This window comes from Apus apus, chromosome 1 (genome assembly GCF_020740795.1).
Source record: "Apus apus isolate bApuApu2 chromosome 1, bApuApu2.pri.cur, whole genome shotgun sequence".
NCBI classification, from domain to species: Eukaryota; Metazoa; Chordata; class Aves; order Apodiformes; family Apodidae; genus Apus; species Apus apus.
In genome coordinates this window covers 179799566-179820568 of record NC_067282.1, presented here as the reverse complement: position 1 = coordinate 179820568, position 21003 = coordinate 179799566, and the positions used below count along the sequence as shown (strand labels likewise).

Sequence of the window (21003 nt, the reverse complement as noted above, 5' to 3'; positions counted from 1 at the left end):
CAAGATATTACATGTCCTTTGACTAGTCCAAATTTTTACAGTTTTCAGGAGTAGATGATGAGATTTCATAATACATTATACTTATAAACAGAAAATTACAAAAAATTTTAAAATGTATTTATGGTAGATTCTCAGTAACGTAAATAGGCATAAAATATTACCTCTTTGTCACACAACTAAAGAGTGGTATGCTTCTTAAGGACTTGTTTCACAGCTCACTAATGAAGGGTGCCCTTGACAATTATTGTTAAAGCTTCAGTCCTACAAACAGTTGTCAATGTGAGTATTCCTTCAAAATAAATAAAAGCCCTTAAGAAAAAATAGAAATAGTGTAGGTAGTTGCAGGATCATGGTCCAGAAAGGTATTAGCAAGGATAAAGACATTCTTGTAGTAATAAGCAGTGATTAAAAAATAATCTCCTCTCACCCCCACCCCCAACGTGATGGCAGTAGGTAGAGACAAAGTAAGCTCCTAATTAGCTAACAGGAAATAAAAAACTATGCAACCACAAAAAATTCTAGAGAAACAGAAAAATGGAAGAAACCAAGTGATTCTTGAGATTGAATATTTGTTAAACACATCTCTTTCTTCATCCTGCCTCAAATCAACTTCTGCTGTTGTGTCTACCTTCTGTCTTCCCTGTGCTGTTAAAGCTATTGAGTTGAGACTCAGAAGGATGGAGACATGGCCTTCAACTTTCATTACTCACTAGTAGAGAAGGTCACTTCCCCCCACCCCATACTGCAATACTCTGCATACTCTATTTTAATAATGGTTTATTTTAATGTAGAACTGTAAACCAGAATCCAGAATTTATGGCATTGATCAGAGACCAAATGATGCCTATATATGAAGGCACTTTGGACATCTATATTTGGATACTTTGGGTGTTACTCTCACAAATAAAACCTTGCTCCTGTACAATTCCTGCATTAACATCAGTAGTTTGCCATTTGTTTCCATTTAGTTGGGCCCATACTTTATGTTCTAATGGATAGAGCATAGGCCTATTGTGATTTAATCCTAACACAATGATCGGGCATTTCATGTATACCAAAGCATTGTGTATTGTTAAGACAAAGGCTGTGGCCTTATTGTTGATGGGGCCATAAGTAAAATTAACTTTTCAAATTTGAAATTCCTTTTCAAATTTAGTTTAATTATCCCAAATTACCCTTCCAGTTTCAGTGGGTAAGGTGCCCTCTTCACCTTCTCTTATAATTGCTGCTATGACAGATTGCATCCACAGTTGATCTTGGATACAACCAAGATCTAGAAAAACATTATTCTGGGCTGCATGAAGTGCATCCACAATCACTTACTGGTCCTTTCATTAATTATTTCCCATGGAGGCAATATATCAGATAAGAGAATGGTTAGTTCCTGATGCTAACAGACAGTGGGTGTTCTCATTTGTTTAAATCACTTGTGCTTGGTTTATTTATGATTACTTCAGCATCTATCCTATTTAAGATTCCCAGTGCTGTCCCTATGACACGGGTCACCTCTCCTTGTTTATTGTGGAGAGGTGAGGGTTCATCCATGTAACCATCCTAACCATCCTGCATAGGACATGCTTAGCAAAGGGGAATACATCTGCTTAATTGTAAATATATTCATTTACATCAAGAGTTCTACTCATTTAAGAGACCACGAAGAATTAAATAACACTCCTTGCTGGCCTATATTCTTGATCACATACAGTCCAATTTCAGACAGTGACAGGGATAGAGTTATCAGTCTAACCTAGTCAGTTTGTTTAACTTCTCTGATTTTTTTTAGTCATGGTGTTATCCTCTTTCATAATCGTGTTAAACCCAGTTCTTGTTTTGTGACTGTTCATACTGAGTCAGCATTTCCTGCTTTTCACACTACCCTTAACATTGCCTCAAAGCCTTCCAGAAATGGGAGGATAATGTGACTTGAATATTCTCTACTGATACTGCTATGCTTACTTTCTCAGTCAGGTTTATGGAGACCTTGGTGCAGGAGAAGAGAGGGCTGGTAAGATAATTGAAAAGGACCTTCTCAGTTACCTTGTAAAATATAATGTTTTAAAGAGGAAAACTAGACTAACATTCAGTGTGACTTTCAAAGTGAAAATGAAACTAGTAGCTGACATGAAAATCTTGCTTTAGAAATTGTAATTGCGGCTTAAATTTAGCTGTGCTGGAGACTCAAGGATAAATGTGACAAGCTAAATTCTTCTGTTGGAGATCCAGCCATGGAGAGGGACAACAGAAATTCTGCACTTCATGTAGTGGGATTTTGTAATCTTTAGGGAAGTGTACCCTTGCCTGTTCTGACTATAACAGTGAGCTTAGAACTTGTGGAGCTGTGGTCAAAGAAGGAGGGACAAGGCAAATAACCAGCTCAGAGACTACAGTTTGAAGCCACATTTACTTACGCTGTCTTTTCTGTCGGTTTTCTGTAAGAAAGCCTTCCCCACTCTGGCAAGCATTTGTGCATCCCTTAATTCGGTGTGATTGTCCTGAGGGCCATCAGTTTAATAAAATCTGGATTTGACTGAGAAAAATAAAGGTGTTACCAAAATATAACTGTCTTATATATATGCTCTGTATACAGCTAAGGAAAATGTTATGTGTCCAAAGAAATCTCAGTAAATTATGTTGTTAAACTGCTTTGAAACACCGCTGAATAAACTAGGACTGTGAACTGGGTTGAGAGTAATCCTAGTGTTTGATATTAAAAATAATTAGCTCATCCTGTATGATAATAATAAAAGACTGTAATAGGAAGAGTTCTGCCTCTGTGTTTAGGCTTTGTGGCCTTTTGAATGGCAACAGTGATGACAGACTGAAGAAAATATTGAAGGAAACTGCTGACATGGTCATACTATTATGCTATTGATTTCTTTCAGCATCTATTCTTCAGTCAATAATAATGCGTTTAAGACACAGATAGGAAGTTTCTCTCCTTAGAAGTGCAGTATCATTTCTTCTTCTTTAACTGAAACTCCAGCCAGCGTTAAGGAAATACCCTTTTGAACCACTTCTCCTTTCTTTCCCTCAAACCAACTGGGTATGCACAAGCGGTGACATTCTTTATTTATGGCCAGATTTGTATTAGTCTTTTCTGATCTTTTTGGGTACCTGGGCTCTGGGGTGATGCTGTTTTGTAGAGGTGATAATACTGGTAGAAATCCAGCCACTGTTGGTAGGTAACTATGTTGGAAAACCAATGTTTCTGCACTTTAACTGTGGGATGAAAATCAGGCTAATATGTTCTTGCTTTGTTTTGCATGTGGGATGGAATCACATTTTTATCTGCCATCTTCTTAAGGCAGACCAAAGAGATTACAGCTTTCCTTCTTTACATAATGTGGCCTACTGATTATGCTGATAAATGCTAATTAACTGACTTGATAACTAAATAAACTTGTTAGTACTAATAAACTCACTAAATCTTAGCGTTACTATTCACAGCATGCCACTGTGTTGCAGTACAAACACTGACTTTTTTTGCTGAAAGTTCTGTGACAAAATACAGGAGACTCTTTACCATTACCATTATTTAATATTCTTACTTTCAACTTAAAAAAAAAAAATAAAATCAGGGGCAGAAAGCTTTCAAACTATTACAAAAACATATAATCATCTTTCTAGGCAATTCTAACAACTTATTTTTAACTTGTACATTATTTTTCACCTTAGGATTTTTGCATTTAAAAGACTTATTCTGTACAATACTACTTATAATTAATGCTCTTAATAATGACTTATCAGTAGTAATCTTTAATTCTATATTCACTTAGAACTCTCATTTAAACTAAGTAAGAGTTTCTCTTTATTAATCCTAGTAAAATCAATCATCTTTTGTTAATTAACATGTTTTTATTTAGTAGATATTGGCTGAAAACTGAGTAGTCTGAGCTTTCCCTAGTATCACAACCCCAGCTCTTATCATATAACATCTACGAAGTGCACAAATGTTTGTTGTACCTGAATTGAAATGTAAATGCTGTAAAGTAGAACCCTAACACTGTAGGACATGTATTTGTTTCTGCTAGGCTGCCTTTTGATTCTATTCATGGTGTTTTTACAACAGTTCTTGTTCTAATGGTTTTAAAAGGATGATTTCAGAATTATAAAATTAAATTCATTTTGATTTGTTGTATATTAGAAATGGTATTAATATCTTCCTTCTTTTTTTTTCATTATTTTTCCCCCTAATTGAGTTACTGTTGTACAGAACACGTTGTAAACTAAGATTAGTTTAAATACACGTCAAAAGACAAGACTGCTTGCTCAGTTCAGCACTGAAAGTACCAATTATGCTACTTTGTGACATTTCCAGTCAACTGTGGCATACAGCAAAATACAGCATACAGCATGTGGCATACAGCAAAAAAAAGGCATACAGCCTTTCACTCTGTAAGTTGTTCTCTGAGTGAATTCTTGGCTTGCCTTCTCCTCTTTAGCAGATATTTATTGGTGTTAGGCTGAAAAATATCTTTCCAGACTCAAACATGCAAAACTACAGTTCAGAAAAGACTTGTCAAAATAAATAATACAATTGAAAGTAAAAGTGCACATTTGTTATAATTTCTGGTAATACTGGGTGTCTTCTTCACTAATATCTGGACTCTTTATATAACTCTTTTTTGTTAGAATAGTGGTAAACATAAATCCTATGAAATTATTAATAATTTTTTGTTTCTTTTTTCTCATATAGCTATCCTTGATGTGCCCTTCCTTCTTTTGATGGAAACGTCACCTATTGCTGTCAGCTAACCCAATCTGCTCCCCTTGTGCAAAAGCACACTTTGTGGTCAGGTCCTAAGTTGGCTCAAAATGATGTTGCTGCCTTGATTTCACAGAAATCGTGTTGTGAAGCTGAACCTAAGATGCCTGCTTTAAAAGCTTCCCCCCTTGCCCTCTTTATCATTCTGAGACTGAGGAAAGCAATACAAAGCACATTTCATCAGCTGAAGCTGGTTTTGTCTGTGCCTTTACAGAAGCTATAAGCCTTCACAGACTTAAATTAACTTGTCCAACAGATTAGCCTCCCTGATGTGACAACCTCACCAAACCACCTTGTGCCACTGGCTTTATTTCCTCCATTCTTGCAGTGAATGGGGCTGGGGAGTGAATACCTCAGTATGGTTTATTTTCAAAATGAGGGAGGACTGGAACAGTCAAAAAAGGGGTTAGTAATAAGTAGTGCTGTCATCTGGTGGTGAAATTGGTACCACTTTTCATGATTTGGTTGTGCTTTTCAGCCAATAGGTTTCACTTTTTGAGGAATGTAGTGTGGTTCCCTTGGCATACAGTCATGAATCTCTCATACTAGAAACAAGCAAAAACAGTGGTTTTATTAAAAAAATCACTCAACCTTTGAACTTACTACATCTTTGAGGAACAATAGCATGCTAGAAGTAGGCTTACTGTGTTCAGGTTTTGTCTTTTTCTTCTTTAGCTTGTGCTGCCAAAACATGACGTTACTGGAAAGTGCATTATGAGTGTTATTACTTGTGGGCAAACACTACTTGTCTGATGGAATGAAGAAGTAAGGACAAAACCACATACCCCTTCCTCAGAAATATCAGCATATTCAAATGCCAAAGCTCTATTTTATCTTCTTACAATTTTACCATCAGTTCTTTCTTCCACGCTATATTTGATGTCCATACCCTCACATACCATGATTGTTTTGCTGTCTTTAAGAGAACAGCAGGGACACTACTGCCATCATTGCATCTCAGATGGTGCAAACAATGAGCTCATTACTTCATGTTTCCTCTTCTTACATTTTAGGGCTGACTTCTCTCTGAGTTCTCTTAACCCTCAAAATGAGGTTTGAGTGAGAAAATGAAAACAATTAGAAATCAAAGAACAGATTCGTCTTTTGAAACTATCCAGGAATTTACTAAAATAAAGTGATGTTTCTTCTTTTGCTTCATTCATTCTGAAGTCCAGCCACTTGGCTTTTTCATCTACACATAAAGGTAGTACACATACACATACATGTTAGACCTATATTCCAGACTACATCTATGGATAACAAAATAGACTACATGGATCTTTGTAATAAAGGAATCTTTTGTCTTTTCTGAGTGTTGTCATCTGAAGTTAAATAGTTAAAAATACTGACATTAAGATATAAGCTTTCGTGTCTAAACAGATTTTCATTATTCTTGATCCTTGTATCAGCTTGTGTTAGGTGCATCTTATATTTTGGAGCATATTTCTTTTGATGTATGATATTTGCTAGAAAATCTTGAATCTCTGAATAAAAGATGTCATTCTAGTTATGGATTTCCCATGCTGCTTTAGCTGTAATGTTAATGATTCTGCGCTAGTTGTTGCAATTGGCAAATACAGAAGAACTTTCAGTGCTGCTGTTTTGTTTCTTCTACAAGGACTGAACAAATTGCACTGGTGGAAGTTCATTATCAGACCATTTTTAACTGAAAAACCAGAATATTGTACTTTCCATATTAAAAACTGTTTTTTTTCTTAGGTACATGTGTGATACCCTTTTCTCCATTTAATAGTATCTTATTAGCTGACTTAATTTGGATGACTTCTGGAGACAGAGAAAAGTAGTTCAATTAAGGTATAAGGACCTAGCTCTTTAAACATAGCTAGCCATATAAGAAATGTCATTCTTCAGAAAACAATACTGGAACAATAGAGATTTATAAAATTCACAGAATCATGAAGCAATGAGAGCATGGACAGGGTCACCGTACAGAGTCAAAGTAAGGATATTAGCTGGGGTTTCATAATTTGATTGTGGTCCCTTGTGCTTGTGTGGCCTACTAACTGTAGTGGTTGGTTTAGATTTTCAGCTTAAATTCTAACTTACATCAAAGAAAGTTTTGTAAAAATACTTCCTGTAGTTTTCTCTGCTTAACTTTATAGCTTGTTTTTATAGTGCAGTGTTAAAAACTTGAGTCTTTTCTGCCAGTGAAGACCACAAAGCCAACTAAATTCATTGTTATTTTACAATGACAAGCTGGCCTTAATACCTTAGGGATCCTTTCTTCAGAAGTCAAGCTGGTGATGGAGAAAGAGCCATCAGTGCTGTGTGTATCTTAACTGCAGGAGTTCAATTAAGAAACCAGAAGTGTCTCAGGTATATTGGTGCAAATGGAAGGGCTGACTTTGATAATGTCTCTGTAACTGCACAGTGCAGGTAGTTGGCTTTCCCGAACTCATTTCTGATCGCACAAGGGGGTTATCACAGAGGAACACCTGAAAGGACTGAGCTCCATCAATGCTCAGTGAGTGCTAGAGAATGCCACAATGGGAAATGCTGTCAGAATCTCAGCATCTGCATGGGGACTTGACAGGGAATGGTTAGCTGTAAGATCTAGCCTCTGATAGCGACAGCCCTGAGAGCTCTGTTTCCTTTCTCCCCGCATGAGACTCAATGCTGTTCTGCTGCCTATGCTGTGCACAGGAAGTTTCCTTGCCCAGAACTGGTTTCCACAACGTCTATTCTGGAGTTCCTTTGCTCCCACATTCTTCTTGCTTTTCATAATGGTTGGCAGCATGATGGAGAATTTCCGATTGCTCCTATCCTACCCAACATTTATAATTATCAGCTATTTTTAGACTTTGAGATACCAAAATACACAAGCAGTAGTTACTGTTGAAGACATGGCCTTTGTCAAAGAACTTGAAAATGTTTCTTCTTCAGTGTCCTCACCCTTGAAAGAACATTCACAAGTTCCTGATGAATATGATGTCAAAGGTTAAACAAGATGAAAAATAGTGCATCAGAGTCACACAATAATTTTTTCTTAACTTGAAAGCTACTGTAAAGCACCAACTAAACACAGTTGTGAGTTGCCAGACTGGATGTCTTGCTGCTTTGTATTCTCTCTTCATGCATATTAATAGACACAGTCTCATCTAGTCAGATCAAAGTTCCAATAAGAAAAATATTCACATTTAAAAATTAATTACTGTGTTTAACTTAAGTAATTAATTGACATAATCACACATGCTTTTATAAACTAACATTAAAGTGAACATTATTTGGCAATAGTTTTTAAGATAAGACCAGAAGTGTATAATTGCTAACTTAATTTGGAATTTCATTTTATTATGAAACAATTTCACAAATGCATTTTTCTCAAAAAGTTTAATAGAAGGACCAGGACAAACAAACAACTGATGTTCGTTTGCAATAGAAATTTCAAAGGCTTACTTCATCAGTAAAAATGCTTTTTTTCCTAACCCTTAAAATCCATTTGAAAGTCCTCAGAAATAGAGCTAAAATAGTCTGTGTTGTGACTGTGTTTCTTATCTTGAAATGGAATTGTGCATTTTGGGTACTTACAGAACATTTTAATATTTAAAAACTTCATTATTAGATGCTTATTTTCTGGTACAGTGACTAAAAAGAACATGAAGCCCCATAACTCAAACAGTTTCAGAGATGTGTTGTGTTCAGGACTAATGATAAATGATGGGATCCCATCAGGGTGAGAAATTGTATTTCAAAAGCTATTAAAAACACTGTAACAAATGAACATCCAGCATAAATGGCAAACTATAATGAAGTTTACTGAGTTCTGTCCACTATGTATACTGTGGCCATATTTAAGTATATTATTTTGCAGCAGCTATTTAAACTATTATTAAATTCAGAGTGAATTTTCATAAAGCAACAAGTTGGTATTATAATACTCAGTTCTCAGATCCTAAAATCCATAAAATTTAAACACAGAAAGGGCTATTGGAGCTCTCATTCTAGTTCCTTTAAAATCACAGGCTTTTTTTATTCCATTCAGTTATCATCCCAGTACTCCACTTTGAATCCAAGAATATGTTTGATACAAATATATCTTGGATTTGGCTAATACATCTCTTCCACAATGTCATTGACCTGTATTTTGAAGAAAACAATGCTGAGAGCATTTCCTTTTGAGTATTGCACTGTATTATTCACATAAATTCCAATATGAGATTGTCAAACATCAGCTTGTGGCCAGTGGCTTTTTCCATGCTTTCTGTGCTAGCTTAAAGACTCTCACATTCAGCATTTCCCCCAAATTTCACAAATTTCAACTTGACAACTAGAATGTAGCTCAATTTCTTTAAACTTTCATTATAACACCATTTACTTAGTATTCAATTACTTTCATAGCTTTATTTTTCATAATTTTGATTTTTTCAACTTTTTTTTTAAAACTTCTAGAGTAGAAATATTTTTTAGGATTTCATTATTGATCTCTCCTGATCCATAAACAAAAGCAGAGTAAAACTAGGCTCTTATTCCCTACTTCCTTTTTGCCATTTTCCCTTTCTTGCTATAGCATCTCCTGGACACTCCTGCTGAGTTGCTGCTTTGTTAGGACCCCCAGTTCTTAACAGGCTCCTTGCTTCCAGTGTTTTCTCTGTTCAGTTTTCTCCATTGTTGCATTCTGTTTCTTCCTCCAGCATATGCAGATGTGTATTTGACTGACTGGGAACACATTTTCTTTCAGGGGGATCACTCCTCTAAAAAAATATTTATTCTTTTGAGTCAGCTTTATTTTTCATTAGTCCAAAATCACTGATGGAAGTGTTGAGCAGCACATGACTGAAGAGTCAATCTTTCTTATGCCAAGTCTTTGCTGATTACTTTCTTATGCATATTCGTTAGCCAATTCTTAATCCCGTTAAAACACACTTTATTGATATTGTGTAGTGCTATATTTTTAATTAGAATATTGAATGATACTAAGTAAAAAGGCACACAAAAGTTGGAGTGTATTATACCTGCATAGTTACCTTTGACAACCTAACTTGAAATCTCATCAAAGACTAGAAGTAGATTTGTTTGACAAGGCTTATTTTGTACAGAACTATGTTGACTAGTGTTAATTATATTCCTATCTTTTAATAATTTATTAATTGAATCTCTTTTCAGTTTTCCTATGATTTCTTCCAGGACTTATGCAGGGCTAAGCAGCCTTGGGAGAGCAGGTACCACCTGCTTGCCCTTAGTGGAATACCAATACAAGATGTAGCACTGCTGCTTACTGGAATATCATTGACATAGTTCATGCCTCCTTTACAGTCTCTAAATATGCCTTCTTTCTTACTTTTGGCATGCTAACTAGTCTTTTACTAATGAAAAAAAAATCTCATCAGCAAATGTGGAAGTAAAATAGTTCATGCAAATAAACCAGAGAAGGCCTAGTTATGCCATTGTGCAATATATTAGAAATGAAGTAAAAATAGTGTGAATGTGGGAAAAGATGTTATACAACCCTACCACAGCTTTACAACATGATGATGTGCATGCAAGTTAGACAGAGCAATTGAAGAATTTTGAATATCCATCTGTAATTCTGAAAGGCTGTTCTTTTCTTGGTCTTAGAGCTAGTTTGCCAGTGAGATATAAAATAGAAATAGGTACAGCCAGTTACATGTGCATTGGGATCTCTTCAGGATTACAAAATCCATCTCAAAGTATTAATTTCTGTTCTAGCTTTGTTCTGGTGGAAATTTGTTGTTTGAGTTTGAGGTGGATTGTTTTGGCTCCCTGAATACTTGATGTTTCTGTTTCTGAATAGGCTTTAATTTCACCATGAATAGGAAAGCCAGATAACAGATTAAAGCAGTGCCTAAGAAGGATTGCATAATGTATTTGCTGTTAAACTTTATGGTGTCCTTCACTCCTCAAAGACTCTGACATAATTAGCATTTAAAGTACATGGCCACAGCCAATTCAAGAGAATGGCTAGGAGGAGAACCACAACGTCATTACCTTGTTACGCCTTCCACACACAAAAGTCAAGAGATCCTATATCACTTCAGGAGCACTGTGACAGGAAGGGTCAGGTCACTGACTATACCGAGAGCTAATGCAGATATGCCAGTAGGATAACACCAAGTCCTGGGTGTTGTCTGAGTCAATATCTGGCTGGTCAGGTTGTCTCTGGGTGCCTATTTCTGCTAGGGATTCTCAGAAATCAGGCATGTCAATGAGCAAGGTCATCCATTTAACATAAAAAATAGGAAGTCAGAGAGACATTTAATAGCAAGTGGTTTGCTGAGAGCTAGAAGACACAGTTTAACAAATCATGATGCTTGATTTGTGTCATAGATGAGAACCCAGGTTGGATGCTCTACCCTGAACACCATCTCAGTATCTTCCTTTAAAGTTGTTCTACTTTAAACAAATGATTAAATATTCACTGACCCAGAGACAGGAAAAAAAAGGAGGTAAGCCTATATGCAGACTGCTGGGACAGTAAAGGGTGTGTCAGAATCAACATTATAGGTCCTTGGTCTGAAGAACCTTTAATGTTTTTATATATGGGAGGACTCCCTGACTGGGGATTCAGATACCCTCACCTTAAAATTTCACATACTCTCTCATGAAGAAATCTCACAGATTCCTTAAAAAGTTGAAGAATTACGAAATTAATCTCCCAGCACTGCTAGAGGATGCTACACTGGGATTACTGGGTGAAATAAGAATGCTTCTACTCTGATTTTTTTTTCAGTTTTCTGTGGAAGAATTTTATCTAATGGATCTAAGATATGAACATGATCAAGTTCTCTAAAGAGGCAAAGTGCATGTTGCTCTGGGCTTTTTTACTTGTGGGGTTAATCATCTGTAGGAGTGATCTTCCAATTATTTTGCTTTTTTGCATTGATTTCACTGAACCCTTAACTGGATAATTTTTTTTTCCCACTTAAAATAAAATTTTCTAGAGTTTTAATATGTAGACTGCTAATTTAAATTTCCCTGACAATTTCTAGATGTCTTTTGCTTTCACAGGTTCTCAGGACCTCATCCAGTCAAGTTATGAAAATCTCCTAGTATGGAGATTCCACAGCTTCTCTGGGCAATCTGTGCCAGTGCTTAGCCACTCTTTTTACACTATTAGAAAGAAGCTCAGAAGCAAGTAATTGTTTAATGTTTGTAATTATGGGAATAGTTTGTTGTTTTTTAAAAATAGCTTATTTAATCTAAAATTGTCAGAAAACTTAAACTGAGCTTAACACTGATATAACATAATAAAAGTAATTCAGTATCCCAGTGGAGAACAAACTGGCTGTACTTGGTATTCGACGCTTGAAAATTTGGTTCTTAAAGTTAAATTTTGAATTTCTGCTCGTTTCACACATGCTACGTAGGCAGTTTTAACGGTAATTTCTAAGTTTTGAGAGCTTCACTTTGCAATCTTAGTATTCCTTTGGTATACCATTACTTCCCCCCCATTTATTTTTCACAAGCAGTAAGATTAAGTAGGAGTCCAAATCTGCTTTATCTTTACACAGTGACTGGACTATTAAAAGTGCTTTACTTCTTGCTCTTAGCATTGAGTTCTAAGTCATATTTAGATGTATAAATATGTTCAGGGATTGCAACATCTTCATCAGTTTAGGCAGTGCATGGGTCTGGGTAGTGGTCACTTTGCCTGGATTCATTCAGTCACCCTAGAATCCAGGAGAAGCATGAAGAGTCTGTGGGTGCTTCTCAAATGGCAGCAGAAAACAAGACTGCAGAACAAAACCCTGATCTGGCCATACTACGGGACAGATTTTCATTCATACTGAATTTACCCAAGATTGATCCTCTTGTTAAACTGATGTAGAGTGGATTTTATATTTGGATTCTAATTTAAGAAACTGCTTGAGTGGCTAACTTTCAATGTGAGCTTAATTCTTACTGAAGCTGAGGAGTAAATAGATGCCTAAGAATCTGAATTATTTGTGATGGTTTACACGTCTCCTTACACACGATATATCAGAGTTTAAATTAAGAGTACATTATACACTTTCTAATACTAGCAGAAATAATTCTATTAAGAAAAATAATTTAATAATTTAAGTAAGTCCCAAATACATGTGAATTTTTTAAAAACCTTACATGCAATGCATAACTTCATAACATAAACCAGCAGAAAATCTAAGCAGTATATATATAGTAATATAAAAACTATTTATTATTTATTATTTATTAACAATATGTTATTATAATTAATATATAACAATATATAAATGATTGCATGGCTTTAATTTTTTTATGGCTAGAAAATTTTTTTGAAGAAACATAATTAACATAATTCTAGACATACCACCAGAACCTGATTAAAAACAAGGTAGGTACTACAATATTGTAAAAAAATATAGCTAGTTTAGACGCAACTGCTTTTATGGGCTAGTCACCTCTGCTTATGTATATTAAGGGAATTAAAAAGAAGTTTGTTTAAATAACTGAATATTTTTTTTTAAGAAGGGCTGCAAAGCAAGTCTTGCTACTGTTTAACGAACATCAATCATGCTTACACAGAGGTCACTTGAGAAAAATTTATTACAATAAATTTGTGACCAGTCACGCCATAGTAAGAGGAGAAAGCCACAGGGCTGAAATGACAGTGAGGTTTGTGTATGCAGTGCTCCTCTGGCAGTTAAATTGCAGGAATGTGACATTGATCTGAAATGGGAGTTGTTTGAAGTAGCAACTATCAATCTCTGTAATCAAAGAATGGCCCAAAGTCTTACTCAATTAGCCATTTTGGCATGACCACTCAGTTTATAAAGTCCTACCAATTCAAAAAGCGATTTGTCCTTAAGAGGCACTTCGACTGTGCAGTTTGAGGACAGCCATCCAGGACTATAGCTTGGAACCTTTATTTGTTTTGGTTTGTTTTTTTTCAAAAGTGCAGCAATGCCTCATTTAACTGACTGTACTTATTACAAGGTGAGCCAATTGTGGATCTAGATACGAGTGAATGTCTGCTGCTGTTGATATTACTTGAAGTTGGTTGGATTATGTTTTTCTTTATGTGTTTATGTACTCTTTCAAGTACAACAGAGTAAATACATTGTAATATTATTTTTAGAGGACATATATCCATTTATGTAGATTTTATTGTAATGATCAGTGATTTCAAAATAGATCATTCCTACATGAGATGAGAAAAATGTGTAGAAGAGAAAAAACTGGTCTTTTCTCAGGATCATGTTTCTCTTTTCTAATTGTATTTTTGCTTGGTAATAAATTCAGAAGGTTTATTCAGCTGTGTTAGGGGGGAAAAGTACTCAAGAATTGTGCAAGAGTGCAAAACTGAAAAAAAAAAAAGAAGAAAGGTTAATAGTAATTCTATTCAAGTGTTAGTAAAGCTGAATCTAATGTTTTGAACATTTTTAAGGGGATATATGGGTAAATATTTGTGCCGTTTATTTGATACTTCACAATTTTTTCTGTTCCTTCCCAGGTACAAACACACTTGGAAAATCAGTCTAGATACCATATCCAGCAAAGCCAGAGGCACCAGGTGAAGCAGTACCTGACCCTTGATACCAAGCTGTCCAGCCAGACTCTCTCCCTGTCCCACTCCCACACAATCCAGCCTTCAGGAGTGGCCTCCATTTTAAGAAACGGACACATGCCTCCTGCCAGCGATCTTGGCACATCAGAAAGCCCAGTTACCACACTGCTGGCCCTTGGAGGAGAGCAAGAAAATGCGGTAGGGTCAGGTTGGTGAAAGGAATGGGGAAACAGGTTTTGCGTACTTCTGCAAAGAAGTTACGTGACCCACATTGCATTGGTAGTGGGCGAAAGATTCTTTGCTTTAGTGGGGCCTTTGGTTGTGGCACTTGCTCCCTGAATCCTTTTGGATTAAGTGGGTGGTTCCCTTGAATGCCTGTGAATAGCTTATTGCATGATCAAGCTTCTGAATTTCTGCCAGTTAAAATGTACTCCTGTGTCTTTTTACCTGTGTCATATATTGCTGTACATTTTTTTAATATGTACTTTGTGATGCAAAGTTTTGGTGTTTTTTTTTTTCAGATGAGATATTTCTGTCTAAAAGCATTATCCTTGCTGCATAGCAAAGTTAAATACTAATTACCTTACAGACGTGACTGAATGAATTGCTCATTCATTTTTCAGTTAGTTGATATATTTATATATGGGTTATCTTGGGTGCATTGGCGTAGATATGCTAACTTTAGTGCCACCATGTATTTTAATAGAGGTACAGCTATCATAGACTGTCAGATTCTCAGTCAGTGTGAGATGTAGATCAAATGGAGATGCTGTATCATGTCTTGGGCTTTAACAAAAGAGAGGAAACTTGCCCTGTAACCCATTTGAGCATGGGGAGTTTATGCTGCTAAGCATGAAAAAACTGTAAAATACAAACCCAACACTTCCTGGAGAGATCATATGGGGCCTTTCAACTCTGACATTTTATGTCAGGTTTACAGATTATTGGAGTCACTACTCTGCAAAGATTGTTTAAGGTGGCCTTTGTGGAGGCTTCTGTAGTCAACTCTGTGCTGACAAGTGTGCTGGAACCATTCTCAAGCACTTTGGGAATATGACCAGGAACAGCTGGATCCCTCCACTAGTACCATTGCCTGTCTGCAAGAGCAAAACTGCTGCTTGTAAACCACTCTCCTGAAAGGTGCCTGGTGACGCCTGGGAGAGTGACAGCTGGCACAGGCCAAAGTCCGTGCAGTCATGACTCCAATAATTTGAATCATCCCATCCTAGAGCTCAGGGAGATCACTGGCACAGCAGAATGTCCTAGTTGCAGATGCACCCTATGGTCCACTGTAGGCTGTAGGTATATTAGTAAATAACAGAGACCTAACACACAGGTTGGTGCATTGAACTGTGTTCATCCATGTTATCTAATTGTTGGATTTTCCTGGCATCCTTTTGGCCCAAACAACATTTTCCTAAATAAATCTGTGCACAGCTCCTCGGACAGCACAGGTCTGGTTTTTGGAGAGGGAGACGAGTATGACCAATTTTGGGCCATGTGCTCTAAAAGTCTGTGTCTAAAGGTCTCTGGCCTGTGTGACACTTTCTTTTGTTGTGTAGGACTCTCTACATTTCCTCCAGCTACAGCTCTTCAGGGAGTTCCCAAGAGCTGCTTGAAAAGCCTCAGAGTACAAGTCAACTGCTCCAGCAGACAGTAAACAGTAAAAGGTTCATAATGAGATCTTTCCAAAAGTTATTTTGAGAAAGTAATCAGACCAAAATTATCACTGAGAACTCATGCTGTACCTTGTCCAAATCTACATATGTTTGTATGTCCCCAAAGTATTCACTGTTTTATCCCAAACAATTAATTAGCTATTCCATCTTCTTCAGTAGCTTTTGGCTCAGATTAGAGCAAACATGGGACCAGAAGGCTGGCTGAAGGGGTATCCAGTGTCCTGCCTGACTCAACATAAACCTCTGCAGTGTGTAACACCAACTGTTGAGTGACTCACTCTGTTGCAGAACCGTAGGTTCCTTTCAGCTTTGCTGCACCACTGCAGCAATGCACTGTGGATCTGACACATTTGATGAAGGTGACAGAAAGATCACAGTTACAACTTTGCAATGCACTTCCTTCATTGGATCTCAGTGTTGCAATAAGGGGTTAAAAAAGGGGAATGGGCTGATGTTTGAGAGGACAGAAGTAACCTGCTAAACCACAAAAAATGTTTTCACAAGTAGTAAAATTGTGAATATTGCGTAGAAGTGCTTGAATTATTTGAATTTTAATATATAAATTTCTGAAATTCAGTTGTATTGATGAAATAAATACTCAAGATTTGTCTGTATTTTCAGAATAACAGTGTTTCCAGTGTTATTTGTAATGATTAGTATAACTATTATTTTATCAGATGGAAGAGGTGATTGAAGACATAATCAATATGGAATCAAATTTTAATGATGAAGGGATAGGTTGTTCTGAAACTCCTCTACTGATGCAAAGAACTGTAAGTATTTTGTGGAATTGAGTGATTCAAGCACATGTCACACTTCAGAGGCTAAAGCAGTGGAATATTCCCCTTTCTCTTAATTTGCTTGTCTTTTTGTCAAGAAATATTACAGGAAAGAGATGCAGTGTTGTGGGACAGAGCTGTTTTACATGGTCTGATTAGCATTTGGGGTTCTAGCCCAGCACCAGGTTCGGCGCATAACACACTTGATGTACTAATTCCCATGTAGGACTACAGATATGAGGAGTCTTTAGACCTAGAAGACCTTTTAAAATCTTAAGCTTAAAGATCCTTCTACCTCATCTAAAAAAGTCAAATCTTCCCCTTCTAACAGTTTCTACAATACAGTAGTTTCTCCAGTGTGTTATACTAAAGCAAGGGTGGGCTCTGTTCCTCGACTTTCATAAAGGCAAGCTTCACTCAGATGAATAATTTCAAGAACAACTATGAGAAATGTCACTTTTCAGGATAAATGCTTTCTAGGAATAATTGTAACAAACCATTATAATGTGTCAGTGTATTCTTGTAAAGAAATTACAAAGGATTCACAAAGGCTACTTGTATTTCTATATATGCTACACTTTTGAAGAGGAAGGATGGACCTTTTCTGGACTCAACAACTCATAGAGCATTATTTATGAAAATAACGTCAATAACTGTTATGTACTTCATAGTGGGCATGTTCTTTGTTCTCTCAACCCTGATTTATCTTCTGAAAATTTTTCCACATATTTTGTCCTCTGAGCCTTACGGTAAATACTGATAAAGGGAAACTTCACTCTGGTGAAAGCATGAAAATTTTCACAGGCTTTGACAGTCTACAAAGCTAATTTCAGAATACAGTCAGGTGCTTGCTTTTAATCACCCGCTGGAGGAACATCTTTTTCTGGCTTCAGAACATCACTGGCTACAAAAATACATTAGGAAATAAGATCTCTATGCCTTCGTGTTGTCCAGTACAAAGTCCAGTATTAATGACAATTTATACTTCCATGAATACCTGGCATTTGCATTCCAACTAAAGAACTGATGCATTCAGTCTGATTTATACATATCTTGGTACAGAACATAGCAAAGAAATGCTCCCTGAGGAACGAATTAATATTTTGGCTTAAATTAAGATGAGGCAAGGGAGCATCCTTCCAGGTGTCGTATCATGAGATGGTGATGAAAGGCATGAATTCTGGGTTTTGGGCTAGACTCACACTCCCTCAACACCTTTTAAAACTGGATGATGTTAATATATGCTAATTCCAGCCTCATTAGCCTTTATCTTCAGCCATGAAGGACATATCTCTGTAAAATGTATTGAATACATTTTTCTTGATGAGCAAGAATATATGCAGTGACTTTTAGGCTTACCTGGTACTTTACTTCCAAAGATTTGAGGCTCCTGAAATTCCTGTCAGCAAGGTAATGTTATTTAGATTTTTGTTTATGCTGAGGAAATCACCAGATTGTTAGATAAAGCAAGAGAATAGCATGTATTTTCAAATCTCTCTGTGCAGTACTATGCAAAAATGAAGCCTGTGAGCTGTGCCAGCATGGAAACAATCAGTGTCTCTGTCTCTTCTGTCTCCTCTTTTGGCAATGTGTACTCCAGATATATATAAAAGAAGCAGGCAGATGGAGGCAGTTTCAGGCTTTTAGTGTGTGAATCAGATGTTTATGGCATCTTCCAGGCAACATCCTCAACGTGCCTGCAAGTGTTTGATCTTAAGATGTGCAATAGAGAAAGATAGAGAGGCAGACAGAAAACGTGTCGTTTAGCTCAAGTTTTTCATCATCACATTAAACATAATGACATTTTATTTATCTGAGTTAGAAAGGTATCTATTACAACAGTGTTGGACTAGTAGACATGATCAGTCATGACAGAACACCAGATTCCCCCCAGAAGAGGCAGTGGGGTTGTGCTGCACTTAAACAGAGATCCATATTACTTCTTAGGTACTCTGCACAAGGTGCCTGGCTATGGCAGGTGCCATCAGCACAGAGCAAGTGAAATCACAATGGAGACTCAGTTGCTCATGTTCCTGGCTGAGTTGGTGTTTCATCCCCCCTTAAAATTCTGCAGTGCAATGCTTACATATTTTTAGGATTGCATCTTTGGCTTTTCCCTTCTTGACATTGTCTTGAATTTGTCCAAGCTGTGCAAAGTAGTGTCTCTAAAATTCTAGAAGAATTAGTCTCCTAATTTTCTGATTGTGGTATAAAGCTTAGGGGGTTTCCAGCAAAATCTTCTCTTGAGCAAGCCAAATGTATGAAACCATTTTCTATTCTCATTTTTCTCAAGAGATAGTGTCTGAGGTTATAGGCTTTGCAGTGCGATCTGTTGTGTGTTGCAGTGAATTAATGTTTGCTTTAGTCAGATGCACCCATGTAAGATTTTAATGGCATGTTAAATGAGGACATTGAATTCTATGAGACCACTCATCTGAATAATTGCTCAGAGGCTCATTGTCTGACCCTGAATTAATGAATTACAGCCATGTATTAGTAAAATCAGAGAAGTGAAAACAAGAACATCCCTACATCTCTCATTAAAATTATTAAAGCTTCTGAAGAGCAGATTGTCTGGCTTTTATTGTGTTTGGCTCCAAAATCATAATATTATAAGACTTTCTTGCTTTGTGTGGCAACCTAAGAATTTATTGAAGTAGGGAATTCTCTGTCTGTGCTTCTGTTGCTGTTAACAGTCCTATAATGGTAGAAACCTACTTTTTATAACTATTTTTTAGAAGTTGAGTTAAAATATAGGACTAGGTCCTCCCTATATACAAGAGGTCTGGATTTTTCTGAAAATATTTGTAAACTCAGTTATATAGTTGTCCAGAATTCATAACTGAAATCAAGTCATAACTGTTCTTATGTGCTATCACTTGATGAAACTTGGTTGTTCACCATGAAGAAGGCAAGATTTAACAAAGAAAACTTGAAAATGCCACCAATTTAAGTCTTTTTTCTTGTTATAATAATTTAGTCTTATGAAACTTTTTACTAAAGGCAGCAACATATTTATTTACATTGTAAGAAATCTATTTTTGTGCTCAGTACCATATAGGAGTGACAGGTTTCTTCTTCATATTATAGGAATCATTTAAAAAATGAGGCAAAGAGTATACAAGTGAGTATGAGATAAATAACGCCATGTATGTCAGATATGGTGACAGATATTTCAAAAGTAAACATTTTTAATTTTATCAGACTTTCATTCTTATCCAAAATCCTCACAGTCTGTTCAGCATTCTCTAGTGAATTTAAAGTTTATTTTCTTACAAAAGCTCAGAACATAGGAACTGGAGGTGTGCAGGTCTGTTAATGCAAAGCATATATGATACCATCATTAAAAGTCTGGAGAAAGTTGTAAAAAGCTGTGGTCTATATTTTGTTTGGTATCTGAAAAAGGGAAATTTAAGAAACATGTTGTATCAAGGGAGATGTGGAGAACATTACTAACAGTAAAGAGAGCCAGAAATGAGCACAGTTAAAAAATACTATCTCTGTGCTTTTCAGTGTTGTATTTGTCAGTATGTGACTTAGTGAACCTCTACTTGTTACTAAATGTTGTTTTGTTTTGCTAATGTATGTATACAGCCCTAGGACTCACCCAGAAAGCCCAGTAATTTAGCAAGCACAATGGTGAATTCTGTGGAAATGTTTGGTAGTTTACCAGTACTTTCATTAAGAAATAACTACTATAGCCCAGATAATAACTGAACAGCTACTGGGATAATGTTCTACACTTGACATGCAGTCCACGGAAAAGCATTAGGAAATTGGCTTGGAATGAGAATGAAATGAGAGGATGTTAATGTTGTGCAAGGGCACAGGCTTCTCTTGTACCGTTCTGAGTGGTACAGGCTGGAAAATAATTTAGTTTTGTGTAGATTTCCAAGGGTTCTAAGTTATCTTTTGTTCTGGTGCAGAAGAAAACAAGAGCCTTCAGAAGTTTTCTTGAAGAAGCCCAGGGAGAGAGGCTCTGTAGCAGTTGGATTGTTGGTGGTGAGAGCTAGGTAGTAGTGTAGAGTAGGGCTTGGGGCAGAGCATTTCCATAAAACTGGACCTCAGAAGATCTGCTCACAGTGGTCTAACTGGTGATCTGTTAAATCAGGTGGGCTTGCTGTTGCTAGAATACAAAGCATTGAATGCCTAAGCAAAATGGACCAGTTCCTTTTCGATTGCCTGGGTCAAAATGGAAAGTTTCTCCTCTGAAAATATTTTCATTGAGTTTTTACCATGTCCAGTAGTAAATACAACCAAGAAAAAATGTTTCTATGTTGATTTATTCATAAT

The 21003-nt window shown here is 36.4% G+C and overlaps 1 protein-coding gene across 1 annotated transcript in view; it reads left to right on the top strand.

Annotated features, from left to right (window-relative positions):
• The first annotated feature begins 13648 nt into the window (after nt 1-13648).
• The window catches only part of TFEC (transcription factor EC), a 30446-nt gene continuing 23091 nt past the window's right edge, over nt 13649-21003 (top strand). Inside the window, exons 1-3 of the mRNA XM_051623069.1 lie at nt 13649-13681; nt 14199-14450; nt 16609-16704. Of these exons, the coding sequence (XP_051479029.1) occupies nt 13649-13681; nt 14199-14450; nt 16609-16704 (381 nt within the window). The remainder of the gene's footprint in view (nt 13682-14198; nt 14451-16608; nt 16705-21003) is intronic.